Source organism: Drosophila innubila, assembly GCF_004354385.1.
Source record: "Drosophila innubila isolate TH190305 chromosome 3R unlocalized genomic scaffold, UK_Dinn_1.0 2_E_3R, whole genome shotgun sequence".
Lineage (NCBI taxonomy): Eukaryota > Metazoa > Arthropoda > Insecta > Diptera > Drosophilidae > Drosophila > Drosophila innubila.
In genome coordinates this window covers 27707719-27726647 of record NW_022995380.1, presented here as the reverse complement: position 1 = coordinate 27726647, position 18929 = coordinate 27707719, and the positions used below count along the sequence as shown (strand labels likewise).

The following is an 18929-nucleotide window of genomic DNA, read 5'->3' as shown; positions in this document are numbered from 1 at the left end:
CTATATATGTTTTGATTTGATTGCTTGTTTTAAATTTTTTTTAAATTTAGATTTACTAGCAACTTTTTAGTTTATAATAAAGAGTTTTTAAATACTGAGTTTCGAGTGGATCTTTAACCTATTTACATGTTTTCAAGTGACTCTACAAAGCTTAAGGAACTTAAAATAATTGTCAGATAAATGACATATGTATATTTGACAGTATAATGGACAATTCAAATTCCTATTAGATAAACTTTCACTTGTACTTAACGACATAAACACGCAGCATGCAACACAGCGCATGCCACTTCAGAATCGGGCTTGTAATTGACTCCCAATAGTGGATTAACATTTGGGAATGACTCTATTAATTTTCACGCATTGTTTGTTTCAGCGGCAACAATCAATTTCAGGCGTGACAACATCAAAATCAACAAGTTTCACTTAAAAAGCAACAGTGTCTCAATAGCACTTAGAAATAGTGCTAGAAAAGGCAACACAACGAGCAAATAACAAAAACAAAATGAAACGAATAACGCAAAATGTTAAACGCTAAGCAAATCTAACAGCTAACGATGAGATGGCCCAAATGAGCAGAAAAGCCAGACACGAAAGCCAGCGACACTTTAATTGCTGACATTTGTCTGAAGAAAGCCAAATCCAGAGGCAAAGCCAAAGCCAAAGCCAAAAAAAACGCTAAGAGCCGATAGTCAGTCAACGGCACGTAGCAACGGGAAACGCACAGCATCAGCATCAGCCAAGTGCGCAGCTTGTTAACTGGGTCATATTTATAAGTAAAGCAGCCAATGACGGCAGTAGCGGCAGTCGGCCTTAAAGTGCCGTTTTCAGCTTAACTTAACTTGCAGTTGAGTTACGTGTAAGTTAAATTTAGTAAAGTTAAAGCTCAATTGGCTGGCCAGGTTGTTTTTGGCGGCATCTCGAACTTTCTTCAATTTGTTGTTTAGCACCTCACAACAATAGCAACCAGGCAGGTGCAAAATACACATACAAAAATACAGCTTCCATTTCCATTGTTATTTCCGTTTTCATTTATGTTGCTGTTTCGGTTGCTGTTAAACACTGCATTGAACATTGAACATTGAACCTGCCTTGAATAAGTCCAAAAATGCGCGTAGCGAAATGTTTATTTTATTTGTTAGCAAATTGCTTTGTTGTATTCTTGGTTCAGAGAGCGTTGGAGAGACGACCGAAGGAAAGTGCAGTAAAAATGAAGATTAACCAAAAAATAAGTGGGTGAAATTTTTTAGAAAACATTTGCGGCCTCGTTGTATTTGTATTTGTATTTGTTTGTCTTTGTCTTCGATTTCGGGCCGATAACAAAGAATTAAATGAAAGTTGCCGGCCCATACAAATGCAAATAGCTGGCCCAAACAATGAGGCGTATGAGTGATGTCTGCAGATGTCAGAGTTGATGCGAGCAGGCAAATTGAAAGCGAAATGAGTAAGTGAATAAGTAAATAAGTGAATGAGTAAATGAGTGAATAGGTAATAGATGTGGTTGAAATGAAAGAGATTGAGTTGTAGATATTTTCGGAGTTATTATTTGATTCTTTGATGTTGCAGCTTGATAGAGTTTTCTTTTCGGTAAAGTAGGAAAACACAGTTTACCATTGAGATACAGAAATGGCGGTAAATACAGATAGATAGATAGATAGATAGACAGTTACATAGTTTGATGAAAGATAGCAAATAGAGAGAGATAGTTAAGGCGACTGCATTTGATTTATGGGCGCGACTAGTTTCAAGCATTTTGTGCCCATAAATCAAATTGCAGCCGTGAAAATACAGAAAAGATATTAAAGTATAGTGTAGAGTTGAGTAAAGTAAAGAGTGAAATTAGGGTGGGGAGTATAGAGTGTATAGAGTATAGAGTAGTTGTAGAAATGTTGAGTGTTGACTGGTGGTTGTTGTTTTTTTTTGTGTGTGGATAGATGAAAAGTGGTCTTGGTTTTGTGTGTTCGGTGTCTCTCTGCTCCGAGAGATTGCTTAGGGAAGGCACTTAAATGGTTGGGGTCACCGCCCCTCTCTCGTTCTCGTTCTCGTTCACGTTTAGGTAAATAAATTAAAATAAATAATTTATAAATAAATATAAATATATAGACATTAATGAAATGGTCATCATTGTTTAGCAGCGATTGTTCTCTCTCCTCGTCACGCTTCGATTTCTATGGATTTCGTGGGTTGCTTGCTGGGGCACAGAGCTTACCGCCTGGCCTGCTTGTAGCCCTGGTAGGCAATAGTCTGGGCCACTGGCGAGCTGTAGGCACCGTGCGAATCCCAGCCAGAGTTACCGCCCGAGGACCAGCCACCGCTGGAAGAGCCACCGCCTGAGGACCAGCCACCGGAGCTGACAGCAGCGGAGCCAGAGCTCTTGCCACCGAACAGTCCACCGAGACCGCCCAGAAGACCACCGCTGCCGCCGGAGCCGCCCAGACGGCTCAAGCCGCTGGAGGCACCAGCCGCCAAGGCCATGAAGAAGGCAATCACGGACACAATCAAAGCCTTCTTGGCCATGAAGAGCAGACCAAAGATGGCGCCAACAGCGAGCACGGCAACCTTAGCACCCACGCCCAACAGGATGGGCAGGAACTTCTTCAACAGCTTCTTCTTGCGGGTACGCGACTCGACGACCAGCTCACGCAGATCAGCCTTGATGTCATCGGGAATGGCACGGGCAACGCTGCGAGCGGCATTGGCAAAGTTGAAGTTCAGAGAGCGCTCGGCGAAGAAGCTCTTGGCGTTGTCCATGAAGTAGTTGCCCATTTCGGCGGTGCGGGCCTCCACAGTGGGTGCGGCCTCAACGGCCATTGAGTTGTCCAGCGATTTGCCCTGACGTCCTTCATTGGCCTTGACCAGTGAGACGCCGCCGAAGAGTTCAATTTGTGGATTGTCGAAGACGGACTTGGCCTTGCGGAAGAGCTGCAGGGAGACACGTAGAGAATGGGAATCACATATTAGCGAGGGTTGTTTAACTTGTTCACATGCTATTGCTAAGTGGCACTAATTGATTAATTCATGTCATTCATTTATACTGTCAGCAATTGTTAAGACACTTTCACTTTAAACATGTGCATCCTTTGCACTTGGATCATGGTCTTTAGAAGACCTTTCACTTGGTCTGTTATTAAATAGCTGATGATATAATTTGTATTCACTTTCACTGTGCCACTTATTGATTGCATTGAATTTAATCCTTGCTGGTTAGTTAATCCGTACCGTGAGCTGCAGACACGAGATGGAATCAGCTTCCAGGCATTTGGCAAATGCACCGGACTGCTCATCGTTGGCGGCAGCCTTGACAGGATCGGCCGAGATGCCGGATGCTAAAAGCAGGACACAAGCGCTGGCAATGAAGAACTTCATGGTTGTATTTATGTTTGATTTTTTTTGAACTGAAATGTATTTCTTAAGCACCACCGAAATCACTGGTGTGTTCATTCGAATGGAACAAGCTGCGGTTTGATAATTTTTCGACGCTGTCAGGCTGTTTTTAAAGAGTTTTCAACCTAACGGACGTCTCGCAGCGGCATAACGTAAAATTATGTAAAAAGCGCACACTCACACACACACACACACACAGCAAGAGAATCAACAACAATGCCCAGACAAAAACAACAACAGCGACAGCGACGCAGGCAGCGCATATAAAATATGAGAGGGCCAAGCCGCTCCCTATAAGAAAGCTGCACACGTGCGACCGATTGCTGAGAGCGGCAGAGAGAGAGAGCAGCATCAGCTCTTAGAAGACGCATTAGGTGAGCAGCATCTGCTTCGGTTTCGGCTTCGGTTTCGGCTTCGGCATCGGTTTCGGCCTCGGCATCGACGCCAACGCTAAATGCTTACGCGCTTTTGTCTGCTTCTGCTTCCGCATTAAAGAAAGTCAACGGCGACGTCGACTGCGACTGCGACTGCGACTGCGCAAGGGCTCAACGGATGAGCGAGAAAGTTTTCGTTGCAGACAAGAGCCAAGGTTGTCTGCTCTCTCACTCTCTCTCTCTCTCTACAAAGTACGATCTGTGTATGTGTGCATATATCTGCTCATCTGCTTTTATTTGCAGCCTCCTTTACATCTCTCTCTCTGTCTCTCTTTCTTTATCACACACAGACAAACTGAGTGTCATATTTATGTGTATATGTATGCTTAGCATTCCGTGCTCAGTTAGTATTATTGTTATTGGTATTCTTGTTGTTGCAGCTGAAGTTGAAGCTACACAGATTACAACACATGAGGTGATAAACAGGTGCTGCGCACAGCTTAATCCCCAACAGACCCCTCCCGTCCCCTCATCTGCCATATTCTGCTGCTGCCTTTGTTAATTTTGAACGCTTTTGTTTTTTTTTTGTTTTTTGCCGCAAGAAATGAAAGTTGTGTGTATTATAATTTCATACTACTGTTACTCTGCCCCTTCTCCGCTCTGTGTCATCTTCAGGCAGGTTCTTCATTTCGTAGACGGAGACGGAGCTGGGCAGGGTGAAGGAGGGTAGGGTAGGCGGTAGGTCGGTTTTGTTTATCGCATGTGCGCGCCTTGAAATTACTTTTCATTTTCGTGACTTCATAGTTGTGTGTATTTGTTGTTGTTTTTATTATGCAACATAAACAGTGATTTGTATACCAAATGAGCTAATTAAATCCAGAACTTTAACGAGCAGGTTTGCAGTTTCAATGTTTCTAGGGTCAGCTCGTAAATGTGAAGTCCAAATGAATGATAAGCACGTCCTGTTAAAGGCTTACGTAGACAGTAGCAGCCAACTGGCAGACAAGTGAAAACTCTCATTCAGGGTTTAATAAGATAAGAAAAAACGCTGCCTGACTTTGCAATTGTGACACATTAGTCAACAATTTGAGCTGAGCAAAAGTGCAAATAACCGTGCGCTTCAATTGCTCAAGTGAAATGAAAGAGAAATTACACGAAAAGCAAACAAAAACGGATATGTGGCTTAGAGATGTGCGATATATGATGAAGTTTGAGATGCTGATGGATGGAATGCCATATGGATGGAGTGGAATAGGTTGGCATGGGGGAAAAAGTCAACAATTGTCACCTTTTTATTTTGTGTGTTTCGCATTTCAAGGTGAATGCGACACCAAACACCCGTCTACACTGAGTAGAGTCGCCAACAATCAAACGGATCTGCAACTTATGAAACCACTGAGTCATCGTCATTATGCGCCATTCAACTGTGTGCAATGGGGCGTATGAGTTATTTGCTACTACAATTTAATCAGCCTGCTGGCGTCCGTCTGCATAAGAGTGACGTCAATGGCGAAGATGTAACGGTAAAAGTGTAAAATGCTTTAGGTACCCTTTTCCCCTCCCACCACACGAAATTTCGTAACGAAATCAAATGGAAAAAGGGGCGCAGCAGCCAAGAGAGCTGAAGAGAAAAGCAAAGCAAATCGGTTCATCATCTTTTTGAAATTTCATTTTCGATTTTCACCGCACAGCAATCGGCACACATTCAAATGTAAATGAGTTCAGTGAGTGCGCCACACACAGAGTGACTTACACACAGATTCGCATACAGCTGCACATCCGTTTACTACAAACTTATGTTGGACCACGCGCTGAACGCCATCAATCTGGCATGTGCCAATGGCCAACAGCCAACAGCCAACAACCATAAGCCATAAGCCTTAAGCCGTGGCCAGTCATGCGAAAAGCTGCTGGCCAAGTGTCGATCGTTTTTATGAATGAATTTCGCCGTAGTTGAACGTTCAAGTTGTGCTTTACAACTACGGCAATGGCAATACCAATGGCAATACCAATACCAAAACCAATGGCAATGCCAATGCCAGTGCAGTGCAAAGCAAACAAATTGCCAAATGGTTAAGCGCTCAGCAAGAAATAACAATAAATCGTCTGTGCAGCAACATTACATCACAAAATTACATACATGTACATTGTAAACATACACTTATGCGACCATTGGCATCGCCATACGAAACATCTATGCTCAACAAGTTGTCGAACGAGCCTTTCCGAGAAAACAGTATACAAATGCATAGGCACTTGACAGGATTGGTATTTAAAACATGGTAAAAATGGTAAGGAATTACAGAAAAAACCACAGAATAGAATTTAGTAATCCAAGATAAGAAACAAAAAATTGCGAATCATAATATAATAATTTAACAAATATAAATATTAAGTATAAGAATTAGAAAACAAAATTCGGAAAACAAATATGAATTATGAAATCTGTCTAAGAAAATGAAAACCACAGAATAGAATTTAGTAATCCAAGATAAGAAAGAAAAAGTTAGGAATCATAAAATAATAATTTAACAAAGATAAATATTACGTATAAGCATTAAAAAAAAATAGATTCGGAAAACAAATATGTATTATGAAATTTGTCTAAGAAAATGAAAACCTCAGAATAGAATTTAGTAATCCAAGCTAAGAAAGAAAAATTTAGGAATCATAAAATAATAATTTAACAAAGATAAATATTAAGTATAAAAATTAGGAAAAGAAAGTTCGGAAAACAAATATGTATTATGAAATTTGTCTAAGAAAATGAAAACCACAGAATAGAATTTAGTAATCCAAGATAAGTTAAAAAAAGATAGGAATCACAAAATAATAATTTAACAAAGATAAATATTAAGTATAATAAGGAAAAAAAAATCGGAAAACAAATATGTATTATGAAATTTGTCTAAGAAAATGAACTTTGTTTTTTCTGTCTTTGGTTTAATATTCTTTTGAATAGTAATGAACATTATTCATTATTATTTTTAGGCATTGCCTAACAATTAGATGGAAACAGTATTTAAATTATAAACTACATATTGACAGAACAAGATGAACAAAATCGCGCCGAAGAAAGGCTTTTTTGTTGCCAATTAATAACTGCATTCCTAATTTTTGTTTCCTTATATTGGATTCGTAATTTTGTTTTCCCATTTTTTTTATCCTGAATTTTCGAATTCTTAGTAGTATTTTTCGTAATGGAAATCAAATAAAAATATCATATCATATATTATAAAAAAGCTTATCGAGCTTTGTTTTTTTTATTTATTATTAAAATATAATTATAATTCTCATACTTTTATTTATTAAATTTTTAGCAAAGTCACATTTTAATAAATATAGCACATTTTTTTAATCTATTTATAGAACTACAAGTGGTTTCTCTTTTGCTCAGATAGATCTTTGAAAAGTATTATGATTTTAATTTATTATTAATCAGATTGTGTGTTGACATTAACGTTCCTGTTTGATATATGCTAAAAACATTGATAGTACCAGCTGAGATCTGAAAATTGTTAAAATTGTTATTTATGGATAGGGGCTTAGGATCGTCTCATAAATATCATCGGTACATGCAGATGTTCTCACTTTCATTTCGCTTTAAATGTGTATGGAAGTCATTTATCAACCGATAGAGAGACATGATTCGTTTTACAGTTGTGTTTATCACAAAAAAGGCCGTTGCTGTTTTAACAAAAAAAAAAAAATTTGAATTAAATTAGAATTAAAATGTTTGGACGTGAAAGTTTTTTTTTGTTAGTCAATTTGCATATCCAACAAAAGCGACATTAAGAAACTGGGGAAAACTTTGCATCGCTGAACTCTTCCGACTAATTAGAAAAGATTTTCGTTTCAGTTGGCGTCGATCGGTGGCAGAGAGGCTGTTGAGATAACGGTGCCGTTAATGTACCGTGTGGACAAATGACAGCCGGCGTTGGAGACAGCGTCAAACAACGGCACAGGTAAATAGTTTCAGGTGCGATCGAATCGGTAGCACAATTTCACATTGTTTGCTGACATCTTTTTTCTTTTGCAGTTGACGCGTATTTTGCCAATCAATTGCCACATTGTGGGTGTGTTTTCAGTGTTTGTGTCCAGACAGCAGAAATATTTCTTGCTTCTTGTTTCTTGTTGATTTTGCATTAAATTTTTGTGGCATTATTATTGAGGCCTCATGCAAAAAATATTTCATGTACGCTATGTAGGTGTGTTTGTATACTATAACAACATTCAACAATAACAGCAATAAGAACACCAACAACAAAAATATAAACAACCCAGGCGAAGGAGGAGCAACAATAGCAGAAGCAAAAATTTAATGAATAAATAACAATTTCTCGGTGAAAGTCGTGGTCAGAAGTAAGCCATCTACAGCAGCCATAACAGACATCAGATATTCGAAGAAACATATATAAATTTGCATTAAGATGCTTTGATGATTTCAACTGAAGCTTGCGGTTCCATTGCGGTATCCAAAACTTGAATGAAAAGTGAAAAGGAGATGATGCAATGAGCTTCTCTACGGAATTCTTTAAATGCCTGCACACATAACACTCAGATTTGCAGAATTCTAAGGATTACATAGGAAAGTTGGTTAGCTAAATACATAATAAATTATATATTGCTATTACTGACAATCGTTTCACAAAATCAATATTTCAAAGATACATATCAATAGAGAAAAATAAATGATATAATTTTTTAATTTCTTGAGTGTCAGCATGTTTTTTAAACAGAAAAAAATTATATTTATATTTTTAGCAGCTTAAATTATATTCCTTTATAAGGTTTCTTTAAAGCTCGAAACTTTTTTAGTATTATTTAATTTTTTGGCTTTAAAAATCACTGAAACATAATAAAAATGAAAAATTTGACAAATTAAATAACTTTTCTTGTCTCAATTGGAAGCAAGTTTCGAACCAAATTGGATTGAGGAGTTTTGAGCATTTGCTTTGAGTAAAAATTTCTTTCTTTAAAAAATATATTTTGTAGTGTCATATTAAATTAGAGCTTATAAAATTAAATTTTAAATTTGCCAAATAATATAGTAATCTAAAACTAATTTTAGTCATGAAATAAAAATACTTTTAAATTAACCCAATTAAAATAGATTTAAAAAACACCCACATTTGAATAAAATGTAAATACAATAAAAAATCTCACAAGCCATAAACTTGCTTAGCAAATGGAAATCTTATTCCGCTTTTTCGGTCATTTGAATTGTAAGCAAATTTGCATAATAATCAAAAAGGTAATAATATAAAAAAAAGAAACGAAAAAAAAAGTCAGCTCAGACCTGATCTGATGCTGGGCCAAAAAGAATTTGCGGTATTTGGGTTAAAAATTAATTTACATGTGAAACGGCGACGCAACACACTGGAACAAGCTCAGCTGTTGGCGCTGCTGGAGATCTTGAAGCTCTTGGAGCAGCAGCGGAGCAGCGCAGCAGCAGCGCAGTCGCAGCATCATTGAAAAGTGAAATTTGTGGAAGCAGTGACAAAAATGTAGGCTGCGTGACACTTTCAGTCAGTCGAACGGTCGAACGGTCGAACAGTCGGTTCGACTCGGTCATTTTCCAAGCTCATCGAACGACGATTAATCAGCTAATTTCTTTATGAACTTTCATTTATGCAGTGGTCCACTGGCAGCAGCATTCAGACACGTTGCCATCATTAGGCCACAAAGTTTTATTGTCAACTCGTTGATGCTGTTGTTGTTGTTGTTGGTTTGTTGCCTGACAGATTATGTGCAATAACAATAAAAATCAAAGACTGAAACTTAGAAAATCAATTTCGTTACTCACATGGACATGCTCTTATATAAAGAGCATAAACTATTAACAGTTTGCTCCGCATCATATCATATACAAATTATAAAACAACAAATTTTGTTTATATGAATTTATTTTATAATTTAATTACTTAAGTCGAGCCAAGTCCAAAAACAATACGAGTCGTAAACGCAAGCTCGTAAAAAGCCGTTTAAAAGGGAAAGTTAAAAGCGACTCAAACGGCTGCCAACCTGGAGAGGCAACCACCGATGCCGATGTTGATGCCACTGGCCAGGTACAAGATTCCGAGGTGCGAGGTAGAGCAAGTTGCACTCTGGTATCCCTGCCAAGAGCTTAACGGGTTTTTCGAGTACCTCGGTCGACTGCGGTTGCGGCTTTAATTGATATTGTGTAACAGAACGCAGCGTGGCCAAAATAAATGTAGGTCTGTCATGCTTGTAATTTGTTGTTATTGTTATTGTTGTTTTTTTGTTGCCGTTGCCGTTGTTGTTGCTGTTGCCCGTGGCACTTACGATTAAGTGGCAGCTAGGCCCCAAAAAGAACCGTTGCGCTGCCAAAATAAAGTGAAAGTTGCCCAGAAAGCGAATGCTCTATGCAAATTCAATATACCAAAATACAACAGAAAATCAAATTTCCGATGAAATCTGAAACGATGCCAAGAATCCCGTAAATTATTGTCCAACCTTCTTATACTCAAATCTGTTGCAGCGATAACATAGCGTACGAACATCTGACAAATTAATGACAAAAGACAAATAATAAACATGACGCCAAAGACGACTAAATGGCAGTAAACAGGCCGACAACTTAATGCCCTAACATCCTCATGCGCCTAGCTTAAGGTTTGGTCCTATTATAAATTACTATAATTGTGTTGTTATGTTACTATCTTTTGTACTGTATGGATTCAACGCTTGATAAACAAATAAAAAAAAAAAAAATGCCCTAACAAATAAATGACGTGACAGCAACAAGCACTATTACTTATAGTAACTTTTTAAAAATATATTTGTAAATAAACATATCTAGTTGGAGGCTAAATTTTATTTCTGGTCACTTTAGTGCGTCCGTCTAGTTGTTGTACCTTGCGTAAGGGTATCAATTATATACAGCCACAATGTTGGCTGCTGTGAGTAGGTTGCTCGCTGTGGATTGTGGATTGTGGATGTTGCTGCTGGCAACACAATGCGAGCTGGACTGAAATAAACTTTCACCAATTTCATAAAACGAAGAGCAGAAGAAGCAGCAGCAGCAGCAGCAGAAACATCATTGCGACAGTGGAAGCGACAACGACAACGACAACTATGAATAATGAACAAAGAATGAGCCAACCCACTAGAGGCAGCGGGTTACTTGGTTACCAGGCAGGCGCCAAGAGTTACACCCCTTTTCCGATCAATTAAACAAACTTCAGCTTTGTTGCATGTCAAATAAATTAGTTCAAGATAAAGCTAAACCTACAACTACAACTACAACTACAACTACAACTACTACAAAGAGTTATTCAAGTACACTGTCCTGTATACCAACTGATCATTTTCAGCTAGTACATCCAGCCTCTGTATGGCAAAGGTTGCTGATGCCGTTGCTCCGAGACAACCTGAATGCTGTCCGCTGACCGGCGACGTCGCTTGTGATGATGTCCCTCTCCGGTTACATATGAGATGCTGTGACTCGTCTCGTGTCCCTGCTGGGCAACCGTTTTTAGACCCAGCATGCCTGCCATCAGCAGTGCCATCATTGCCACGCCCAGTGCCTTCATGGCGAGTGCTCCAATGCCGCCGAGACCCAGCACTGCCATCATTTTGCCAAACATCAAAGCCATTGCCAGCATCAGTCCCTGTCCTTTGTCCTTTTTGCGTGCCTCTGTAAAAAGGACAAACATTGGTATTTATGTGTTTGTGTTTCTTTCAGACAGAAATGTGTGTCTACTTTAGTACATAAATCAGTAAGCGTGTATGTGTGTATGTAACAAGTGGACAGCATTTGCAGTTTTCAATTTTAGATTGAAATTAAATGTGGACAAAGTTTGTTCTACACAACTTTCACTTAACACTTTACCAAGTTCTCTAACGTCCTAAAGGGATTTGTCCGCGCTAGTGACTTAAGCAGTTTAATAAATACCAAGGTAAGCAACAATTATCGTCATCCTATTGACAAGTTTTGTGATTGTCTCATGTTTGCCACTACCCACCTGTTACTTGACCTCCATGGTGCTCATCCAGCAGCTCTGACAGCTTCAAATTGACTTCATGTGTGCGCAAATACAAGGCTAGACTGTCCAGCAGCGTTGCATCTGTGTCGGCGCCAGTCTCTGGTGGCGCCTCCAACTCATTGCCCGCTGTCTCATTACGCAGTGGGACAATCTCGAGTCCTCGCATTATCACCAGTGGCTTCTCACTCTTACTGAGATTTCTCAGCACATTTCTCATGGCTCGCTCGCCTCGACAGAGCAACGTTGACGACTCCTGGCCACAGTTTTCCCACTGGCCATTGGCCAGGCAGAACACACAAGACAGCAGACTAAGCAGATGAAGTAGACGGCACATGTCGCCAAAGCATTTGCGGATCAACTAAAAGCCTTGACAATGGCCTGGTCATATTTTATAGTCGACTATTCTGAAGTACTTTGTACTTTCCCAAGGCCAAGGCACTCAAGCATTCCCGAAAGCAAATTGTCACAATTGAAAATTAAAACAATGGCTTTGAAATAAGTGGAAATGCTTTCAGTTTGCGTTTTTTTCAAGTTTTCGTTGCAATTTTCTTCTTCACTGGCCGTTGCAATTTTCAATTTTCAACGGTCAGTTGGTCGGACAACCGTGGGTTACGCTTTGCTGACTCCGTAACTTGGCTCACTCAACATAGTAGCCAACAAAATTATACAAATTAGACGTACTCAAAGTGCGGCAGGTTTGTTTCTACCACACACCTTATGGACGCTAGACGATAGACCATAGATTATAGACCAAGTTCGTTCACACAATTGTCTTCCCAGAAAGTTGAGCCTAAACAGCTCAGTTAGCAAACTATGAGTTAGATGAGCGTGTCCCCTAGAAAAAGCGAAAGTTACCCACAGTTTTGATTGCCTCGCCTAATGTAAGTCGAACTGTTTCAGGCATTCAACATGTTTTGTTCGCACTGCTCATAAAAATACTTAAATAAAATGAACCGCTTAAGCGTACAAAGGGTTGCTGGTGTCGGGGGTTAATATGTCGAACCTTTGCAAAGCAAGTCAAGTGGCCAAAACTCGTAACACACTCACACACACTCACACACACTGTCTGGGGGGATCTTCTCTGTGCATTTCATAAGCTGGCTAACACCTTTCGACTATTTTGTAATACTGCACAACGTATTAATCAAATTGACGTGACTTAAGTTCGTAAGCTTCAATATCGTGTCAAAAGAAATCAGTAAACAGCATCAAGCAAACTTCGATCATTGATCATCATCATCATCATCATCATCATCATCATTATGATGATCGACGCAGTCTCGCTCAGAAAGCAATAACTTTCACTCTCGATGTATTAATTTTTATATTTAACATATTGTTGTTCACAACCAATACAAACGCAGCTTACACACACATATCTATATACAAATACGCACACACACAGAAAATTGCTGGAAATTTGAAGCTTCTCATCACAGAAATTTGTATCCGCAACAACAAAACAAGTCAAGTCGAAACATTATTGAATCGCATCATGTGAAGTCAACCAAAATTGATCTGAACTCGTTACGTTTGCCTTTTGGACGATCACGATGAAGACGGCGACGGCAATAAAAAGAAAGTATCTACCGTTGTATTGGTTGCTATTGCCATTACCAGCAGAAGCAGATCATCAGCAGCTGGGGAAGCTGAGACCAGCGGAGAGACTCGTCCGTTGCTCTTCCATGGAAAGCGCTCAGCGCACAAAAGTTCGATTCGATTCATTTGAGTGCGACCATTGTGGATTCATTCATTGTACTACTCGTTGTTGTTGTTGTTATTATTGTATCGGCAACTTGTTATAATTGATTGTTGTGCAGCATCATCAAGTTCCTCATTATGATTTGGGTTTGAACCTTAAGTCTGTCTTTGCACTGCTTTCAATGAGCTGCAATGTGCATTGTATGAAATTGATTGAGTGTAGTACCAACAGCGACTTGGGTGGGGGGGGGGGGCAAGTGTCAGTATCTAATGAGGTATCCATTACTATGAAACACCCTGTTAGACAATATAGATTGATTTATAATAACAGTAGCAAATCGTGTGAAGTGAAATAATTTGTGGATTACTGTAAAGTAAACTTAAATTGAAAGAATGAATAACAGTGCAGTAATTTTAGTTATTTTGTGTAATCACTTTCTCTCTTTTCCTCCCGCAGTCTCAATCGCTCTATCTTCATCTTATATCAATATATTCTTAGTATAAATAGTAAAGTTTATATACAACATTCATAAATGTGAGCTTCTCTAGTAAGAGTTGCCGTAATATAAATATAACTGGGATTGATTTCTACACATTCACGTTAGAAATCTGTTTTGTTAAATATCCTGCTGTGACACTGAAAACGCTACAGGTAGCGTAAGTGTAGCGTGCTCATAATAATAAAATAATGTATGAAAAAAATAAAAATAAATTTGTATACCTGTAAGTTGTTACGTTATTCCCAAGGAAACTAAATGTCTTCCACTCCTGCCATTTCATTTGATATACAATGAATTCCTGTGTTTCTTTATATATTTGTATTTGAACTGGAAAGAAGCCTTCTCGAACCCTTTCCTATTTATTAGTAAGTAAGTGCTCTTTGTTAGTCTTGAATAAAATTGTTATTCGTTTAGATGTTGTTTATAGTACTTACCAAACAATTTCCCCTACATTTTTGTGCTAGTTTTTTACGGCTACAAAATTCGATTAAGAATTCTTAAATTCAAAGCCCTTGCCAATTGTACTTATTTTGCTTTACTACTACTACTTCTTTGTAAACTCCTACCTTTAATAATATCACAAGTAGATATTTTCAACATTTGCACTGACGCCCCAAAGGCTGCCACAAAAAGTCAACCCCAAAAGTATGCAACATAGTTAGCCAAAGTGACAGTTCAAACTGCATTAGCACTTCACATATTTTTTAAGAAATGACTTATGACGGGTTCATACACCCTGTGGCTGGCTGTGAATCTTAGTAGCAATTAACTAGCGTAAATGTTGAGACTAACATGCGAAATTCAATTCGACTAAAAACCGCAGCAGGCGGATTCGCAATTAAACGAATGTTTGCATTCGCACAAACTGGTGAAATCTAAAGAAAATGTGTGAGTACTCGTACATATTTAATTAGAAAACAATTAGATTAAAATAAATTATATGAATCGCTGGGGGCAGTCAATCGATTAGCCAGTCAAGAAAAATAAACAAGAAGCAACACGAAAGCACAGCATCAAAAAAAATATACCAAAATACAGTACAATAATAAAAAGCAGCGAAATTTGTGCCAGAGAAAATAAAACAATAACAACGTTAGGTAGACAACAAAACAACATTAAGCTGCTCGTTCATATCGACTGCCTACCTAACTACAAACGATTAGAGAAATATAAAAGAAAAGTTATTAAGGAAAACAACAAAAATGTACAATACGTATTTAATTACATTAATTGGCATTTAAGACCAAAAGACTTGCATTTTTTGCACGTTTCCTCTCAGTTTTCTTGGCCAGGCAGAGGAAATTATAATTTTCATAAATTGTAGTAAAATAAAACTTGTATTGAACTTAAACTTTCATTCATAGAACTTTTCATGCAACTAAACTCCTGAGCTCTTTATATTTGTACTGGCGATTCTTTAATTGGTATGTTGCCAGGCAGTTAATTATTTAGCATACAACTTACTTTGCTTTAGTTTTAGCTGGGGGCGGTCTTGGTCAATTCAAGTTTCAAGAATTTGTACTGTGCTTCTGTTTCTAAGGCAATCAGAAACACACTCCAGCAGCTACTTAAATAACAAGTGGGCGGTTACAGGCGAGCACGCTCGACAGTAGGATACCCTGTGCCCAGGTACTCTGTACTGAAAGTTGATTTTCGACAGATTGTTCCTATGGCAGCTATATGATATAGGAAACCGATTTGAACCAAATATGGCCAGGATATTTTCTGTCAGTTTGGCTAAGATATCTCAAAAAACAAAAATCTTTTTCATACTAAAACTTGATTTACAACTGAGCGTGTCCATGATAAAGTAGGCTGATTTGAACCAAATTTAGGCAGGATGTATAATACCAGCCCAGATGTATATTGTGTCAGATTGGTCAAGACATCTGAAAAACAAAAATGTTTTTCATACTAAAATTTCGGTTTCGATCTACCGTTCCTATGGCAGCTATATGATATAGAGGTCCGATCCAAAAAAAAAATAAACATGTTCTGCGTACGAAATTCAGGAACCTACTTACCAAGTTGTAAGTCTTTTGCTTTAATGGTCTCTGAGATCGACGCGTATAAGCAGACGGACAGACGGACGGACAGACGGACGGACAGACGGACGGACGGACATGGCTAAATCGACTCGGCTGTTGATCCTGAGCATGAATTTATATATATAATCTTCTGTAACAACATACATTCTGCCAAGCACATTATACCCTTTTTTGTCCATTTTAAATAGGCTCGGAGTATAAAAAGAAAAAATTGAAACACCAAAAGATATAACTTGTAAGCCTAAAGTAAAATAAAAATTTGCAAGAAATTATTTTTTTTACATATAAATTATAAAAAGCAATTTATTAAATTTAACCGAAAGAAACAGAAAATCGCCAACAAAAATAAAAAAAACTTTTTTATATCTTTTTTATATCTTTTTGTTTTTTTATTTGTTGTTTTTTGCTTTGATTTGTTAGGCTAATAAAATTGTTCAATATAAAAATTGGTTTCTTTCATAAAGTCCAACTGAAAAATATGATTTTATATTCTGTTAATTTGAATTAAATCCTCAAAATAAGGGCCAATATGGATTAGTGTACTCCAATTAGTAGCTGCAGTTATTCTACACCAATTTTCCATGTCTATTATAATTGGCTGTTTAATAGGCCTCAAGAAGGTATGTCAACATTGTAAAGTATCTGGTTGTGCCCTGCTTTAAGTGGATCCGGTTGCCATTTGCGGCCCAAGTCAAGGATCATTAAACTTTTGATGTGCACACACACACATGCCAGCAAAGACAAACATAGAGACAAACCTAATACGAGTACGAATGCGAGTACGAGTTCGAGTACAGCTGACACAGTGGATTGGTATTGGATTACCACTTTCAGTGGCAGTGGCAACGCCCGCAACTGCTTGCCACGCCATGTTACTTTCCATTCCAAAACGACGATGATGTGCCGTGCACGGTCGTCGACCATGGCCGAGTTGGAGCCTGGACATTGTTGCACTTTGGAGATGCTGCTGCCGCTAGTTGCTGGGGCAACTTCACTTTCTTGTTAACCGAAACCGATACGACGGCAACCGCTTCGCATTACACACGCTTTTGTGGGCAACCCGTCAACGGATGCTATTGACCGTAAAGAGGACAATAGTGCGTAGATTTGGTGTTGAGTTGCCAACCCGATAAATTTTAACGAGCTGGCTAACTAGTGATTGAAATCACTGGCCTGCTGGCTGACAGCTCTGTCTGAATTATGGCTATTATTATTATTATTATCGTTGAGATAAAAAGACAAATCAGCCAGCATGCGGCCAGGTGCAAAATGGTGCCACAGAACGAATGGATGAGCTCTGATTGCCACTGCCACGAAAATTACAGACAACGAGCGGCAAGCGCCAAAAGTTGTGGCAATTATATCGGGCACTCAGCTCGTCTGCGTGACTGCTAAAGTGAATTTGATATTAGCCAGCCGAGATGTAGCATCAAAACAAGCTGGGCTGCATTCAATGTAGTCAGTACCTCACACCCTCCGGATGTGTGTGTGTGTGTGTGTGTGTGCAACAGAATGTAACTGAGACGCCACAGCAGGCGATATTGCGGCTATTTATGAAAAACGAGAGCTAATAGTTAGTTCGTTTCACTTTTCTTTTATTATTTATATACGCTTATGTGCTCACATTTATCTATTTGTGTTGGCAATTTTGTTACACTTGTTGACTGCTCCCAGCTTGCCACTCTCCCCCCTCTCCCCTCTTCCCTCTCCCACCCCGTTCACAGCGACTACCTGCAGCACCTGTTGCCGCTGTTTTAATTGCCGTTGATCGCTTTGTTTGCTTTTACTTTTGTCTGCAAAATTGTTTTCTGCAAATTACTCGCAAAGTAATGAGCAGAAAATTAACCACATTAGTGCATTGGTCGCATACATACATATGCACATATACACATCTTTACACACTCCGTATATTGTTGGCCTATAATTGGCTAAGCCCTTGAACCTTTGGTAACACTTAACTCCCGCAGAGATCAAAGCATGACAAGCAAAAAACATTCCAACATGCATAAATGCAACCGCTGCACAGTGGGACAAACCTTATTCTTGATGGAGTCGTGTTCCAACGTTTCTTTTTTTAATCCCCACTCTGCCTAGAACCAGTATTTTTCCTGCATAGAAAATCACATGATTATGACACGAAAGCGCTTTGAGTAGTACGAGCGTGTTAAAATATAAATAAATTTATTATTCTATAAAAAAAAAGTAATAATAAATTTATAATTCTATTAAAAAAAGTAATAATAAATTAAACATTCAATATTTAAAAAGAAATGTAAATGAAATACAATTAGAAAATCAAAATATGTTTAATTGGATTTAATCTCTTCAATAAAAAAAATTTGAATACTATTAAATTATTGAAATATGTTAACAAAAATTAAAATAATGACTTGCAGCCACCATAATTACAAAAATAATATTATAAATTTGTCTATAGCTGCATATAAACTTATTTAATAAGCCTTGTTAACTGATTTTTGATGAACTAAATCTAGTCTTAATGACGCATAATAATTTCTAAGTGTGCATGTGTGATTTTGACCCACGGTAGACAACTTGATTCGCCGATACGATTGGATGATGATGCCCGCTCTGCAATGGCCGTCACTCAGTTGGTTGTCTTGAAAACTGTATCAAAATGGTTTTGCAATGGTAAAATGGTAAAATACACTAGGCGTTGCCACGACGCCGATGCCGACGCCGCTGTCGACGCCGACGTCGCTGCTTCGTGGATGCTGTGGCAGTTACAGTTGCTGCTGCGGCTGCGGCTTCTGTTGCAGCTGCTGCTTGGCTTAACAATAAAACTGAGTTGCATGCTACATCAAGTAATTAGTCTTTATAGCGGCGTGTTGCAACTTGCTGCAGCAGTTGCCAACTTTTTGTAGAACATCCATATGAAGTATACGCCGCGTG

The 18929-nt window shown here is 38.5% G+C and overlaps 2 protein-coding genes across 2 annotated transcripts; both read right to left on the bottom strand.

Annotated features, from left to right (window-relative positions):
• Nucleotides 1–1099: 1099 nt before the first annotated feature.
• On the bottom strand, nt 1100–3459 carry LOC117792504 (keratin, type II cytoskeletal 1b). Its single transcript, XM_034632675.1, has 2 exons — nt 3220–3459; nt 1100–2922 (listed from the first exon to the last, which is right to left on the bottom strand). Exons 1-2 carry the CDS (start codon nt 3439–3441, stop codon nt 2206–2208), a joined length of 939 nt encoding a protein of 312 aa, XP_034488566.1. The 5' UTR covers nt 3442–3459; the 3' UTR covers nt 1100–2205.
• Nucleotides 3460–11095: 7636 nt separating this feature from the next.
• LOC117789507 lies at nt 11096–12101 on the bottom strand. Its single transcript, XM_034628539.1, has 2 exons — nt 11747–12101; nt 11096–11418 (listed from the first exon to the last, which is right to left on the bottom strand). The coding sequence occupies exons 1-2, from the start codon at nt 12099–12101 to the stop codon at nt 11096–11098; spliced, it is 678 nt and encodes a 225-aa protein (XP_034484430.1).
• Between the last annotated feature and the right edge of the window lie 6828 nt (nt 12102–18929).

What these genes read in the sequence shown, in the direction of transcription:
- LOC117789507 (XM_034628539.1), bottom strand. Translation starts at nt 12,101, where the DNA reads ATGTGCCGTCTACTTCATCTGCTTAGTCTGCTGTCTTGTGTGTTCTGC. An exon ending in CCATGGAGGTCAAGTAACAG is followed by an intron (nt 11,419 to 11,746) that starts GTGGGTAGTGGC and finishes TCCTTTTTACAG; the next exon opens with AGGCACGCAAAAAGGACAAA.
- LOC117792504 (XM_034632675.1), bottom strand. Translation starts at nt 3,441, where the DNA reads ATGAACACACCAGTGATTTCGGTGGTGCTTAAGAAATACATTTCAGTT. An exon ending in TCTCGTGTCTGCAGCTCACG is followed by an intron (nt 2,923 to 3,219) that starts GTACGGATTAAC and finishes GTCTCCCTGCAG; the next exon opens with CTCTTCCGCAAGGCCAAGTC.